General features: G+C 53.7%; 1 protein-coding gene across 1 annotated transcript; it reads left to right on the top strand.

Annotated features, from left to right (window-relative positions):
* Positions 1–3: 3 nt before the first annotated feature.
* On the top strand, positions 4–16,068 carry LOC1278787 (DNA-dependent protein kinase catalytic subunit). The gene is made up of 3 exons (XM_061651721.1): positions 4–386; positions 463–3,217; positions 6,213–16,068. The coding sequence occupies exons 1-3, from the start codon at positions 248–250 to the stop codon at positions 15,901–15,903; spliced, it is 12,585 nt and encodes a 4,194-aa protein (XP_061507705.1). The 5' UTR covers positions 4–247; the 3' UTR covers positions 15,904–16,068.
* Positions 16,069–16,602: the final 534 nt, after the last annotated feature.

Raw genomic sequence — 16,602 nt, 5'->3', positions numbered from 1 at the left:
AACTCTTCGGTCAGTTGTTTTTCATCCGCGGAGAGAAATACTTTACATCGTTTGCGGAATTTTGTTAAAATACATTTTTCTTTTAAAACTTATCATATTTATTGTGGTTCAACTGTGATGTATTGCTCTGTGACGGTGAAATAAAAGAAATTGTTTTCACGTTCGGGAAAAATATTGTTCCAAGCCGGTGCTCGGTACATGAAAATACAGGAAGGTACAGGAAGTTCAATTTTGAAGCAGTATCACAATGGAATCGGATTTAAGCACCTGTTTGAGGCAGCTAAAAACATGCCTCGATACACAACAGATTCCTCAAGCACGCAGCATCATCGATCGCATCACACAGCTCATCGTCGAAAAGGCCGAAGAAAGCCAGGCCGAAACCGGTATGATAACTGCATCTTGGCATCTTTCGTCCACCATTTTCACCCATCAGCCGTTTATTCAACTTTGTTCTTTCAGATTTCAATCTTGAGTGTATGCTCACCTCTGCGAACGGATTGGTAGCCTTTCTGAACAAATCATTTTCCAGTGCGAAACACTTCGGGAAGGTGATCGAGAGTACGTTTGAACTGTTTCGTAAAACGATCGAGAAACATTCGCCGTTGATGGGCAAACGGATGGTGGTGGTTGTGCCGATAGCGCTACGATACATCCAATCGTCCTCCGTGCCAGCAAGGAGCCGCGAGTTGGCCGCACTCGTACTGCAGGACAGCGTTGCTTACGGATGTTTGCAAAACGAAACGTACGCACAGCTCGATCAACTTCCGGCAGAGCTGCTGTTGGTGTTTCAGCAGGGAAAGCTTCCGAATCGATTTCAGCAGAATCTGTACGAACTGTTGGGCCAGCTTGCGCAAAACTTTCCAGCCAGTATACCTGAGCCGGATCGAGTGAGGGACATATTTCTGAACGCGGCGGAAAAACAGTTGCTGGAGGAAAATTACCCATCGCTCGTTTCGTTGGCGGGAGCCGTTCGTGGGCTGGATCTTTTCCTGGTCCATTTTGCGCCGTCGGAAAACGATCGAGAACTGCGCCAACGACTTTACCTGCTGGTAAAAAAGCTCTCCATCTGGGAAGAAAGCCGCTCCGAGCGGGCCGTTTTCCGGAATGCTCTGCACGTGGTAGGCAACCATGCACCGCTGTTCTCGTGGCAGCTGTACGCGGATCATGTGCACTGGCAAACAATGCTGGCCGGCAGGTGGATCAAATCAAGCAGCCAGGAGGATAGAGACGCTGGGCTGAAAGCTTTGTATGCATTCCACGGAGAGATCGCCCGTGTATTGTCCACCCCAGAACTAGCGGCGGAACGTGGGCCCGAATATCCGCCGAAGGTTGATGTACTGAACCAGTACGTCAACTACTACAGAAAACTGCTAAGCTCGGCCACTGTGGATCGTTTGGAGATCCGGATTGCTATCCGTGGGTTCGGAATCATGGCCGGTCCCTGTCAACAGTTGGCGGGAGAGTCCAGCATCTCGCTGAACGAACTGCTCACCATCGTACTGCAGCGTATCGAGGGCATATGTGAGCGGTCAGCGTCTAGCACGGCTGACATGCTTGTATATTTACCCGACTTCATTCAAGCTCTGTCGGAGATTCTTACCCACGTCCAACAGCTCTCCACGGTACAGCTTGTTTCGGTGCAAACGATGACGGTGGCGCTGGTGCGCGATTTTTACCACATTTCCACCGCGCACCACGAGTTGATTGTACGATCGGTTGTGAGTATGCTGGAAAATATTGGCAAGCTTGGAGGAACTACCCGGCACCAGCTGCTCGACAGTGTGCTGCTGCAGGGAATCGTCTGGAGCTGTACACACGCATTGCCTTTTCCTGCAGCACTTCCCGTACCTTCGTCAAACGTAGCCGCCGGTGATACAGCACCCAAAATCGACTGGAAGCGGGACCTGGTAACGTACAAAAACTATCTTCCCCTGTGGCAAGGGTTGCTGGAGAAAGCACAAAGCGCACACGATTCTTCCTTGCTGCCTGCCCTTTACCGTGCGCTGATGAACACGCTGTTTGTGATAGTGGAAAAGCTTGATCTATCGACCCGCAAGCGAACCTTCCAGGACAATGATGGACAACACCAGGAGCTGTTCTTCAGCGATCCCAACATAGACATACTACCGACCAAACCGAAGGACTACCACATCTTTCTCAATCTGGTGGAACTGTACCGTGACATGTTGCATGGTCCCCAAACGCCCGCCGCTGTTCGGGAACTGTTCGCCGATTGGATCCGTCCGTACTTCGAGCGGTTCGTTAGACAGTCGCTGAATCGTCCGCTGGTGAGTGGCTTTGTAAAGCTAATCGAGATGGGACTTGCAACGGCAGAACGGATTGGGTACTTTCGGCAGCAGGAAGCGCCATCCGAGGATTTTCGAACGACGCAAATGCTACTGGCGTTCTATCTGGAGCAAACGATACAGCGTGCACTGTACGCGATCGGAGAGTTGCAGCTGGCGTGTCTTCGCTTTGTGCTCAATGCACCGGTACGCTTGCTGGTCGATTTCATTGAAGACAAAACCCGCAAGCAACCGCTCATGGTGGACGTGTTCCGGACCGCATTCCGTTTGGGGCGAAGTTTACTGTCCATCGCACGGGCCGCACTCTACTCGCTGCAGCGTATTGTACGCTTCCGCTACCCACCTTTGCGACGGGAGATACGGGAGCGACTGCTCCGACAGGTGCTACCACTGCTGGAACCCTTTCTGCGAACGCGTGACTCCACCCAACCGCCCGCTCAAAGTTTACGGTTGGCCAAATTCAAGCGCCACCGGACGGCAAACGTGCCGGCAGTCAAGATTGAACGCATCAAGCAACAGCATCGGATCGAGCAGAGCGTAGACACGAGCGAGCTGGTAACGTTCCAGCTGCGTATATTAAACTTTTTCGCCGACTTGCAACCGAACGAATGCTGCTGGTTGGTGGTGGATGAGTTGGAGCTAGAGCGCGTTCATGCACGAGAGAACAGGGGCAGCAGCAGTTCACTGACGCGATGGGATGCAGATAGTGGTCGATCGCTGGAGCTACGACTGCTTTGCGAGAGAGGCACCCGGCCGTGCATCAAGCTGGACAGCATTGTCGGCCGGGTGTGTGAGCTGGCGGTGGAGTGTAGTGACCGTGCGACAAAGCTGGCCGCGTGCGAGCTTCTACACACCATCGTGTTGTATCTGTTGGGCATTAGCTATCAGGATCAGCTGGCTGGATTGTGGTAAGTGCTGCCAGATACGAAACATTCAATTTTATTATGACTTCATTAACTTAACTATTGCACAAAGGACAATTAGAAGCAGCACAGCTCCTAGCACAATGAACCGCCATTGACGTAAACTGACGTTCTCATCCATTTCACTTCCCATCGCTGCTCGATCGGTTGCAGGCTTTACGTGAAACAAAAATTCATTACGAAAGACGCACTGACAGGGACGTTGATAGGAAATGTACTGCACCATTGGAAATATAGATCCGGCGTTGATCCCGTACAGCTCCGACTGATACCGGGCAATGTCATCGGTGCCTTTCGTAGCGACCAGCTCACCATATTGTACCAGTTGTTCACTCATTTTGAAGCAGCTAACAAGCGTTATGTAGCCCTTCTGGTCAATCCGAAAGTCTAGCCGGGAAACCCTACCCAGTTCACTCGGACCGATGGCAACATCCACCGATGGTACGTACGTGTTGCGGCAGGTGATCGTTACGTTAAGGATGTGTTTGCGATAACCCAGATGCATATCGAGACACTGGCCCATATGGGTCATGTTGGGAAAGGTGTTGTACGGACTGTAGCCTCCGTTATCGGGAACTATGCGTAGCAGTTTAGCGGTATAATTGAAATCGCCCCGCTGCTGCCAGTAAGAGGAGGGCACCACGCACCAGAAATTGTTGTGTACAATGGATAGAACGCCAAAAATGGTGATCCACACATAGGTGGATAGTAATATCCACCATGGTGACATAGTGGGCACTAGTTGTCAGAAGTCGTGGTTAGACACTAACTTACTGCGAGTTGTAGGAAGGCATATTAGGCACGGTTTTATTGGAGAAAGTTCGATTACTGGAAACTTCCTTCTGAAGTTCGTAACATTCATTAGCAGAGGTTATTGGTCAACAACACTACTGCTTATTTCACTCAAGGGTCCAATCATGCGCGCAGGTGAGCAATAGTTACTCATGTACTTAAGTTCAAACATGCAACTGTTCATCCTGTTCTGTGTAGCCAATGATCTTTGAACTCTATTCTGGATGGATCGCTGGACACATGTCATAATCACTTCACGTCACTCACATCACTTGCTTTGTTTCACCTTCAGATGCTCGAAAACTTTATCTTCTTTGCTCTCATCTCTTCGTAACGACCTCCACGGACCTCATATGCCAGCCTAGGCTATATATAAAGAGATTTACAGACTAATTTAGTACCACGCTGCCGGATGGTCAGTTCTTGCTACGGGTGATCGGTCCCGTATATGAGACTTGAACCCACGATGGGCATGTTGTTAAGTCGTGCGAGCTGACGACTATACCACGGGCCCGCTTCGTACCGAGTGATGTTAAACCTCATGTTTCTTCTGCCAATTCTACACCTACTTGAAACGCTATAATCGCACGCATCAACATATACCTCGTTTGTCCGTTTCTAATCCCAGGTAAACCCAATACCTTGGAAGATTATGGCCTAATTGTGTGGTTACAATAGAGTTCGTCGTGCGTCTATCGTTCTAATACGTCGGTGAATTCCGTCTACGTTGACTTGATGCGGGATTATAATACAAACTATAACTTAGAATACTCTTCAATGGGATGGAATCCGAAGCCCCTAGAGTGTTAATACAGACTCTCCCATCCAACTCCTATTCCGACAAGTCCTCGTCGTGCAGAGTGTTAGCATGTTCCACCACATATCCAAGCTTGGGTACACGGGCTTGACCCAACTACCCTTGGGCGGATGGTAGCAGATGGCGAACCAGGAGGGGGTGGGTATCCTGGGAAACTGGGTGCCTGAATGTCGGGGGGTGGGCAACCCGACGTTAAACAAAACGGCCACGTGAGAGCTGGGCCAGTCACCCAGTCTTACGGAAACAACAACTACGGAAAGCACCAGGAATTTTTATAAGGGATAACTTAGAATATATAGGTGATATATTTTGTTAAAATAACGTTCATTGCAATGGAAAATTAATTGTATTTTTAATATTGTTTAGGTATGAATAGCCCACTTGTTATCGTTCGAAAGCTGCTTCAACTTGTTCATTGCTATCCCTTTAACACTAGGTAGCTTCTTCGTCGACCAGGTGATGAATGTCGTCAGTGTAATAATTATGCAGACCACAATGTACACCATGTCCATGGCAATAACGCACGACAGAAGGCAATGGTTCTCCGGTCGGACCGAACTAACATTAAATATAACCTCGTTGTGATATGAGCACGAGCATGTGGAGCGATAGGAGAAATAGTTTTCCAAATAGGATTTCCGCCTGTTCCTTCCCTCGTACCGCTGGATGTAGGCGTCCTTGCTAAAGCTTTTGACTGATTGCAACCGCATCCAGCTAATTTCTTTCATCCTGTTGACATTTTGTACACATCCCTCCAATAGTACGGTATCGGGTTCGTTCGGCAGCAGCTGGTACCGGACTGCATACACTTTCGGGGGTGAATATTGGCTTGTCCATTTCACACGCGTTGTGTGATGTTTGTCGCTTTGGCAAACCATAGTAACGTTCAACAAACTGTCAGCGTACGTAACGTACACATCGACACAGCTGCCTTGGAACTGTATGCCGGGAAAGCCTCCGAACGGGCAAATGCCCGAAGCGGACGGATTCAGCTGCACAATCTTTGCCTTCCACTGGAAGTCTTGTACGGTGTGCCAACTTTCCGAATAAAATCCACACTGGTGTGAATCGTCCGGCATGAGATTAGGATAAGAAAAGCAATGAGATATTAAAAAGAGTAGGACAGTCACTCGAAACGAGGTAAATCTTGACATTGGATGAGGTTCCGGTTGAAATCCACACTAAGCCGTAAAAGCGTTTGCTTGTGATGGGAAACCCCAAAAAGGCAGGAACTGTTCGTTCAGATTTTTCTGGACAATGACTATCGACTAAGTTATAATGTGCTTCATTGCTTCATAGCAATTATCGAAATTGTTCGTCGCACCTACTATCGTTTCTAACTTGTGTATTATCTTTGTACTTCTGTTTCAGGACACAGGTATGTCATCATCTGCTTCAGCTGAGCTGCGACACAGACCTGGCCGTGTGTCAGATGTTCGAACCGTTGCTCTTCCAAATCATCCACTTTGTAACGCAACCGTCCAAACTCGGCCAGCAAGGAACGCGAGCCCTTCTCGACTGTCTGCTGGATGCGACGTCCAACGTGCAGCACAGCAGCACTATCCGCGACCTGTCCGTGCGCTGTTTGCGTGAATTTCTCCAATGGACCAACCGGCAGTGCGGTGGCACTCAACTATCGAACGATCGCCGGAAGATCAAGTGCACCCTGCTGGAGCAACTGAAGACACATGCGCTGGAGTTGAACGCCTCGCACCGGTACGGGTCTGCGCTGGCCTTTAACAATCTGTTTCGGCTGCTGCTGCAGGAAGATTTTCACATCGTGCGCTACAGTTTCGAGCTGATGCACTCGTACGCGATCGGTTTGATCGTGACGGAGCAGGAGCAGATCGGACTGTCGTCGGAGGCGACCGGTGGAAGCCATGGTGCCATAGTCGAACAGTATCTGCTTGCGCTCGATCATCTTGGCAAGCTGTTTGAGCAGCGGAAAGCATTGTTTAACGGGTGCAGCAGTGACGAATCCGCCCGGTCCGGTCGACGGCAGCTCATTCCAACCGAGCTCGGTGGCGGTGAGATGGAACATCTGGTGCGTTGGCTATTCCGACAGTGCGCCGCACGGCAGCGGCTTTACCGGCGAAAGTGTATGGAGCTGTTTGCTCGACTTTCGAAAACAGTGCGAGATGTAGCGACTGCGGAACAGTTTCTTGCGAAACAGTTTACCCACGAACAGATTGTATCGATCTGCCTTCAAGCAGACAGTTTGCAGGGTATCGAGCGGGCTTCGACGCTGGAAAGTTTACGCAACGAGCAAACGAATCCTCCCATTATGAACATTTCTCTTTGGTTGGAGTACTTCCTTGCCACGGTTGATATGTACTGCTGGTTGCGAAGAGAAAAGCTCGTAGTGGATGAATTACTGCAAACGCTGTTATGTCGTATTTTGCCCGCCGTCAGGTATTTCCTTCGTTCGGTGGTTAACTTCACGGTGCAAGAAATAATGTCCAACATCGAGCCGGTCGAATCATTCCAGCAAAGGAGCGCGGACAGCGAACAGCGTATGAGCGCGGACAAATTTGTACGCTTCGATGCACTGAAATCGGCAGTCGTTGTTCAGGTCGTAGATATGTTAGCGGTTTTGCTTACCAGGCACTCGGAGGACACAGTATGCTCAGCAGTAGTCTTAGAACTGTGGCAGGATCAAGCTACGATCGAGTTTCTTCTAGCCCTTTTGTTCAAGCCGCACCGTCTTGGACAAGACTGTAATTTTTCCATCCATCACGAGGTGGAAGGCGATCGCCATCTTTGGACACAGCTCGAAACGCTTGTATTGCAGTTGATTGAGCGAAGCAGCGAACCTATTGGGCAACGCTTTACCATTGCACTAACCGATCAGCTCATATCGGTGATGGAGGATGTCAGCCAACGGATGAGAACGTTATTAATTCAAAGGACAATTCACGCCGAGGATCAGAAGCTTGCGAAAGGATTACGCTTTGTTGCGAAACACCTACGAAACCGAACACTATTGGCCAGTACTGCCAAAGACGGCCGGATTCCTCTGGCTGCTCGCAAGCTGCTTCAAGATTGCTATAAAGCCATCGGACAGGAAAGCGTATGTTTAGTGTTGAGTCCGTCTGCAACACGCTTTGGGACGATCGTTTTAGAAGCAATCTTTGGCTTGGCTGACAGCACTGGCCATGGAGATGATATCGATGGGCTGGTAGAATTCGTCATCACGTGCAGCTTGAGTGAGGACATGCTACAGCCAAACATTCGCCACGGAGAGCACTTTCTCGTTTGCTTTGGTGCGGCAGTTTATGAACTGTTTCTTCAGAATCCATCCAATTGTTTACCAACGCTCTTCAAAGCGCTCAAGCCGGAAAACTTCTCGTTCATCGTTCGCTTTCTGTGCAACCTGATGGATTACAGCTATCGGAAGCAAGCGGCCAACACAGATTGTCTAAAGTGTCTGGTGGAAATGCTGCTGGCTGGTGGTTGGTCACCGCTCTTTGAGTGTTCGCGCCTTCAATCGAACCAGTTCGGGGCATGTGATGTGCAGTTGATCGAGCTAATGTCCAGTGTGGCGATGATATGTCCTTTCCCATTGAATGAAATTCATCACCGGGTCAGTCCTACCTATGGCCGATGGTTAACCAAGCTAATAGGAAGCACACGGTCCGAGCTCTCGATAGAGCTGAAAGCGAAAGCCATCGTACTGCTTCCGACCCTCCTCGGGCCCAACGGAGCACCGGAAGCGGAATCGCACTGGGCAGAGGTTGAGAATGCGCTCGAAGCATTACAGACAATGCATTTTCCCCTGCGTTCAGCCGAATTCCCCCCAAACAGTCCGGAACGGATAGGATACCTTAACTGTCTCGAGCGTTTGCTGGACGCGATGGTCATTTCCCGTTCGCCGCTGCTGCTAAAAGCGATCATTCAAATGACGGCACCCGATGGCGACGGGCACATTGCTGAGGCGGAGCTTCGCACCGCAATCGAACGCTTTTTTGCCGACCAACCGCACGAAGTGCAATGCAAACGACTGCTGGAACTTTGGGAGCTGTTTGCCAACCACGCCTATGCGCCGGTCGTTCGGGAGACGATCCTTCGGCGATATCTGTGCACCGCCCTGTGGCACTGCCGGTACGATTCGATCGTGCAGTTTTACACGCGCATCATTCGCGCCCTCTCGCACAACACCATGGTCGAGATAAATGGACGCACCGGCTGGGTGTTGGAGCATGCGCTAATCGATCGTGCGGCCAGCTACCGGCTGGTTGAGCATTACGCGGCCCTGCTGCCGAAACAGATCCTAACAGGGGACAACTGTCCGGTGGCACAGGAACTGTACGGTTCGGCCCACGATACGCTGGGTGCTCCGGTGCGCGGTCAACGTTTGATAGGAGACTTTAGCAAACGAGCGCACGGTGTGCGGCGAGTGGCGCTTCCCACGAACGATCGCACCGTGGCGGAACTGTTCCGCAAGTACCAGTGCGCGGCGTACCGGGCACTGGTAGCACTGATCTCCAACACGAACGAAGACGCGCGCATGTACTCGGTGCTGCTGTTTCGCGAGAGCCGCGAGAAGGGAGAATTCCTGTGGCGCCATCTCATCGATTGCAGCAATGAGGAGCTGTATCTGGAGGGCACCCAGGAGCAGGAGCAGCTGTCACGCACGTTCGAAAAGCGTGTTGCCATTAGGCGGGAAGGCGGAGGAGGAGGAGATCCGGCGCAACGGAAGCCAGCGCTCAAAGATCCCGGCCTGTCAGTAGTGATGGAATCGTCGCTCAGCCAGCAGGTGTTCCGGTTCGATATGAGTCATTCGGTGGTGCTGTCCGCGCGCGAAGTCTCCCAAAAAGATGCTGCCGAGCTGGCCAAACGACAGCAAGGGACGCTTTCGAACGTTTCGCTCGAACGGACAAAGATCAACCGGCACGAAATAATGGCCACGGTGTGCGGATGTATTCGGCACATGGCCGCCACCAAGGTGCCGCTCGATTCAGTGGTACACTTTCTCGTCGGCTCGTTAGCCGATCCGGGACAGCAGAAAAACGTTCGCCTGTTTCTCGCGAAAGTGATCGACAACTGCCGCAACGAGCTGCAGCCACATGCGGCCCTGTTGATAGGGCCGCTAATGCAGCTCATCGTGGACGGGTACATATTTCGCGGGTTGAACCCGCTGGTGACGGATTTGATTGCTCTGGTGCTGGAATGGAACGCTTCCGGTGAGGCTCGCCGTTCCCTGAGGGAAGGTGCTACCGGGGAGATCGCTTCGCTGGCGAGCGTTCTGTTACGATTTATTATGAAGCATGCCTGTCCGCAGCAAAGTGCACGTAAAATGGCTGTGCTACGGTTGAACCTGGAACTGATCCAGGAGGTCATCGTACAGTGGCACGAAGCGTTGACCGTACCGGCGGAACTGCTCTTCGAAATGGTATCCCATCGGCAGCCCACGGAAGACCGATCACAGCTGCAGCTGATTGCGGGCCTGCAGTTGGGCACGATTGTGCTGCTCAAGGGACGCGGTAAGCTGGTGCCATGGATGGAAAGCACGAAGCAGGATTATCTGCGAGCAGTTTTACGGTGCTTGGACCTGCCGGACAGTACCAGCTTCAAGTCGGCCGCTCTACTATTAGGCCACAGTCTGGCACACCTCTACCCCGATGGTTTCCCGGAACCGGAACAGCAGACCGGCGAGCTGGAAACCTTCCACACCGAATGTATCGCCAAGCTTACCAGCATCCAGCGCGAGTACGATCGAAAGTTTGCCGAAGTTTTGTACGAAGCGGCCAAAGGATTTCCCTCGATTGCCGATCCGTTCCTATCCGTGCTGAGCTATCGCTTCCCCAGCGCATCCGGTGGCGAGAAGCGCCTGTATCTGGAACTGCTGCTCGGCGGGCGGCTGGAAAAGTTTAACGACGAGCTTTACCGAGAGCTTGCATCGATGGAGCTGACGCTACTGCTGCAGGATGGCGAGCTGCAGCTGCCGACGCTGCATCTGCTCAATCGATCGCTTTCGCTTGTGCGGGAGCTGGAGCATCTGCAGCAGCTAGTCGAACCGATCGGCCGAGTCGCTACGGAACCGAGCACGCCGAACGAGGCCCGTGCAGTGGCGTTCGAAATATTGATCTACATCCATGAGCATCGTTCGGCAGAGCTGTCCGAAGAGTGTCGGACCTCGGTATGGCGGAACCTGATACGAGGGTTGTGCGGATCACACGAAACTGAGCTGGGATCGGGCTCCATCCGGGGCAGAATACTGGAGTACCTTACAGACAGTGGCAAGCTACCGAGTGACGTTAAGGAGCGATTCCTGTTTGTGCTAGCGCAACTGTACGATCCAACCGTAGAGGGGGAATTCCTTGGCAATGCGGTAGCCCTCCTGCTCGATCCGGCCATCCGGTGCCGCGAGTCCAAGGATCGCCTGTTTCTGCACGAATATCTCAATGCGGACGTAAAGTTCTGCGAGTACACGATCGAGACAGCGGCCCGCCAGCGTCACACGATGACCCTGCTGACGCCGATGTTTGCGGAAACTTCGCAACAGCGGCAGCTGCAATCCTTCATCACTGGCCGAGGCTCGCAGATGGAGCAACTGATCCGAGCCACCCAGCTGGGTGGGCTAGACAGTGCAGCGCAGAAGCAGCTCCCGTTCGAACCGACCCAAGATCCCGACCGACTCACCAAAGGGAACGAAACCTTTGCAATGCCGACGCAACAGCACACGCTGCTGTTTGAAAGTAGCGCGCTACAGCTTAACCGCCGTTCGCAGCGCACGGGCAGCAGCACTGACACGGCAGCGCAACAGGATCGCAGCTTCGAGCGTTTGCGAAAGCGCATCCTGAAGGACAGTGCGACGAACCGTCAACAGCAGACGGCATGGGCTGTCAGTCGCCATTACGCCAGCCAGCGGCAACGCACGGAGCAACGGCGTGACAGTACCTCGAAGGTGACACTGTACCGGCGCTACCGGCTAGCCGACTATCCCGATCTGCAGATCAACCTGCTGGCGTTTCTGCTCCCGCTGCAGGCACTCTGCCGAAGGGATACGACCTGCGCCAGGCAAACGTTTGTCGCCATCTTCAACGGTTTGGTGGAGTGTCTGCTGGTGGGAGACAGCGAAGGTCGCACCGGTCGCATGGTCGGGGATGAGTGGGATCGATTCGTTGGGCGGCTAGATGAAGCGTTGAACCCTATCTTGGAGTCGACGAAGGCGTGTGATCCCAATCTTTTCGGCGGCTTGATCGAGCTGACACTCGGCAAGGCGTCGGGGAAATTTACGCTCCCTCCACGCACCATCGCCTCGGTCGCCGGCACATGCAACATGCTACCGATGGGGGCCCTCTATCTGGAGGCAAAGCTAGCCGACGGTGCCGAGTTTGATGACGAACCGGTGCGTACCGCCGGCAGCGTCTCGTCGGAGGCGGACCATTGGCTGCAACTGTCCACCCTGTACCACGCACTGCACGAGCACAGCGTGATGGTGGGCATATTCGGCGAAAAGCTCGACAGCGATCCGCAGCTGCGGGAGGCGATTGAGCTGGAAGCGCTTGGCCGGTACGGCCAGGCCCATCGAGGCTACTGCGAGCTGGTCATGCGTGTGAGCCGGGCCCGGGTCGATGAGCGCAACTTCTGCTACAAGTCCGCCTTCAACTGCCTGCTGCAGCTCGGCCAGTGGGACGTGTTGCTGGATGAGATCGGCAATCAGGTGACGAACCATGAGGAGCTGTGGTGCGACGAGTGGAACCAGGAAAACCTGCTTCCGCACTACGTGCACGGTAACGCGCTGCTCGTGCTGGCCGGCGATGAAGGAGGGCGTGAGTTCTATCGTCTGCTCGAGCAGTGGCTACACATGCCGCAGCGCGAACGACACATCCGGCAGGAGTTCGGCGAGCAGCTGACGGCACTCTACCTGTCCGCCCAGGATATGGTACGGGCACGCCTGTTCGGCGAGCAAACGAAGCGCCAGTTCCTCGACGAATGGCACTGCTCCGGTGTGCTGTCCGAGCTGGTGCGCACGGAGTGTTTGCTGAGCGTACGCAAAGTGATCGAGCTGGTTGCGTACAGTGAGCTGCTGGAACGGTCGACCAACGAGCTAGAGCAAGCTGCCGGCGGGTTGGTGGTTTCGTGGAACAATGCGCAACCCACGGTGACGGATTCGCTGCTCACCTGGGATACGTTGCTAGCCTATCGTAGGTTTCTGTTGGAGCAGCTCGAAACCAAATGCACCAGGGACGAGGAGGAGCGGGAGAAGAGCGACAGCCTAACCAACGTCACCCAGCTGTCCAAACTGCTGTTCGAGCTGGAGCTAAACCTGCTGGATGTCGCCTTCGAGCAGGACAATGTCAAGTTTGCGGGCAAAATCATTGCAAGACTGCGCGCCTTTGAAGTGTGCCTCCGTGAGCCACAAGTTGATCAAGTTTTGCGCCGGAAAATCGCCCGAATACGCTACGATCGTGTGCGTGTAGTTGAGGCGTCCGCAGCGAACTTGACGCCTGCTTTGCTGCGTGGATTTAAGCAGCTGGTGAAGCTAAACTCCCAGTTAGTGCCCCTCGAGCAGGAGGCCGGCATACGGGGGGTGAAACAAAGGGCCTGGACGGAGTTTTTCCATCACTCCGAAACTGTGCGCACGATGCTGAAGACATCTAGCGACATTATCGAACAGAAAGATTCATCGACGCTGGTGGAACTTATGCAAACTGCAATGAATACGTCGAGCAAGCAACTAACCGAAGAGCCTCTGTCTATGGGCGATAGATTGCGCAAATTTTCCATGCAATGCTTGCAATGTGGAATCGATGTTTTGTTAGACGAAGGTCCATCAAGCTCCAGGGAAGGTAACAGCAGCGCGAACGACTCATCTATGGAACAGCTCGCCGATGCTCACCTTCGCTTAGCTCGGTACTGCTACGACGAGCTGGACCCGGCGCGCACTGCAGTAGAGGAACTTCCCGTTGAGCGGTTGCTTCTCACATCCCTTCTGCCAGCGATCAAATATGGGTCTCGTGAGGCTCGGCACCTATTTCCCGTGCTGCTGCAGCTCCGGAACCTTCAAAACGATGTGCTCGGGAAAGAATTCCACGAAAACGCGTGCTCCGTGCCTTCGTGGAACTTTCTTCCCTGGATACCGCAGCTACTGTCGTACATGCAGATAGCAACGCCCGACAGGCCACTAGCACCGAGCGGAGTAGAACACTTTCTGGACGAAGTTTTAATGCGACTCGTCCAGGAGTACCCGATGGCGCTCTACTTCCCCGCGCGTTTACTGCTAGGAGAGCTGCTGCAGCCCGGCGCGTCGGTGCGACCGTTTGTAAATCAGTTTCGAGCGGCTCTTAGCTTCCCCGTGCTGGATCGCTTCGTGGCAGAACTGTACCGCGTGGTGATGCCGGAAACGCGGCTCAGCAACATGATAGCCGAGCTGAAACGGCATCTGGCCAGCGTAACCGATCAGCCTACCTACCACACGTTCATCGAGCGTCTAGTGCCCGATGTCTTCCCGCTGGACACAAACGATCTGTGGCGCTACGGGCAAGCTTACCGTGCCGCATTGCCCCTTGTCGAACGGGTTCGAACGTTGCAGTCGCTTCATCCGGTGGAAGATCGCGGTACGATACTGGCGAAGCTGCAGGAACTCGAAACCAACCTCGAATCGATGCGACCGCGCACCAAAACGACTCGCCTGCAGCTTGAAGATCTTTCCCCCTGGCTGGCGGATTACCATAGCAGTGGGCAGCGCGGCAGCACAACGCAGTTGGTCGAAATTCCGGGCCAGTACGGACTCGATCGGGGTGCACCGAGCCCCACTCAGCACGTGACGATCGTGAAGGTCATGCCGGATGTGGTCGTGTACGGTACGCTTCGGCTGCCCATACAGCTCACGTTCCGCGGTAGCGACGGCAACGAGTATCGCTTTTTGGCCAAGTTTGGCGAAGATCTGCGGCAGGATCAACGCATCCAGCAGCTGCAGCGGGAGATAACGCACCGGCTGCGGTGGGACCAGCGCTGCCGGGAGCAGCAGTTGCAGCTGCGCACGTACGACGTCGTTCCGATACTGCCCAATTTCGGGCTGTTCGGATGGCTGGAGGGGACGGTGGCGATGAGCGAAATAGCGAAGCAGGCCGCACCCCGCTACAACCCGGGCGATCGCGGTCAGGCACACGTGCACCACGAGTTCGGGCGCTTTCTGATGAGCGTATCGAAGCAGCTGGACCCGTCGGCAAACGATTCGTTCAACCTTTCGTCGTACAACGCGCCGGCACTGTATGGGATGGCGGCCGCGTTCTGCATGCCCGACCGGCTACAGTCGAAGTTTGTCGAGCTGGCACAGACGATCCGCGGCAACACGCTGAAACGTGCGCTGTACGATATGGCTGCCACGCCCGAAGCGTACTATCGGTTGCGCATGAACTTTGCCAAAAGTTTGGCCACCATGAACGTGACGTGCTGGGTGCTCGGAATCGGCGATCGGCACCTGAGCAACATTGTGCTGGAACGGGCGACCGGTATGCTGGTCGGTGTTGACTTTGGCATTGCGTTCGGCGCCGGGACGCGGGATCTACCCATTCCGGAACTGGTACCGTTCCGGCTTACGCCCCAGTTCGTGGGCGTAATGGAACCGATGCGCCTGGCGGGTGTGTTGCAGAAATGTCACCTGTACACGCTGCAGTGTTTGCGCAACTGTCGTACGCTGCTGCGGGCGTGTCTGGAGGTTTTCGTACGAGAGCCAACGGTGGACTGGTTGCGAGCGGCAAGGCAACGTATGGTCGAACAGCCGGGCGAGAGTGGCCGAGCCGAGGAGCGACGCTCGGACAGGGAGTGGAACCCGCAGGTGCGTGTGGATACGGTTTTGCGCAAGTTAAACGGAGCCAATCCGAAGCAGCTGCTGACGGACGAGCTGCGGTTCGGTGTCGTCGCTCAGCAGCGGGACTTTTTGGTTGGCTATCTAGCGCTGGTCGATGCGGCGGCTCCGGCCTGCACTGAAAAGGTGGGCCGGCGTGCAACGGGCACGATCTCGACGGAGCTGCAAACCGAGATGCTGCTAGAGATGGCCATCGACAGCAGGTTGTTGGGCATTACGTACAGTGGATGGTATCCCTGGTTCTAGGTTAGAATGGACTGGCATATTTATTCACCGATCATTTTTTGGGTGTAAACAGTTTGAAATTGATAATGATGAAAGATGTAACACGTGCTACACACTTTTCGAGAAATACAAATGAGTCACAAAACATTAACAAAATACTCATATTCTTATGCTTTCTCACTTGAATGCGCTACCATCGGTGCAACGGTAGCTTTCGTAGACTTTCTGTTACAGATACAGAACCGAAACAGCAGCACACCACCGAACAGCATCGCGGCCGGTATTAGCAGCTTCATCATCAGCTCCGAGGTCGCTCCATTAAGCATCATCGTGATGTGGCTCAGCGGTGGCTTCTGAGCGCCCAGCTGGTCATCCGTGCAGTACGGCTCTGCTTCGAGCGGTGGCTCATCCTTATCCAGCCGCACTCTTGGCACGAGCGTGATGTACTCGTTGCGAAAGTTACACTCACTACAGTTGCCCTCGAACTGGAACGGCACTGTGCCCGGCTGCTGCAGCTTCTGGCGCCACATGGGCAGCTGGGCCCGGTGCAGGTAGCCTCGCGTTTCGATATCATCCGTCAGCAGCAGATGGCCGTGGTAGGAGTGCGTTTCGTTCAGTGGAACACAGCTGCTCAGCTCGAACCGACGCACATCGTACTCGAGATAGACCAGGTTCTCAATCGGCCATTTAACGTTCGACGTGTACACCGGACAATAAGGC

Source organism: Anopheles gambiae, chromosome 2 (genome assembly GCF_943734735.2).
Source record: "Anopheles gambiae chromosome 2, idAnoGambNW_F1_1, whole genome shotgun sequence".
Classification (NCBI taxonomy): domain Eukaryota; kingdom Metazoa; phylum Arthropoda; class Insecta; order Diptera; family Culicidae; genus Anopheles; species Anopheles gambiae.
The sequence above is the reverse complement of the archived record's forward strand: the minus strand, read 5'-3'. Positions and strand labels throughout refer to the sequence as shown.

Excerpts from the sequence above, each read along its gene's own strand:
- LOC1278787 (XM_061651721.1), top strand. The coding sequence starts at position 248 with ATGGAATCGGATTTAAGCACCTGTTTGAGGCAGCTAAAAACATGCCTC. Across the intron at positions 387-462 it reads AGAAAGCCAGGCCGAAACCG|ATTTCAATCTTGAGTGTATG; the intron begins GTATGATAACTG and ends TTGTTCTTTCAG. Across the intron at positions 3,218-6,212 it reads GATCAGCTGGCTGGATTGTG|GACACAGGTATGTCATCATC; the intron begins GTAAGTGCTGCC and ends CTTCTGTTTCAG.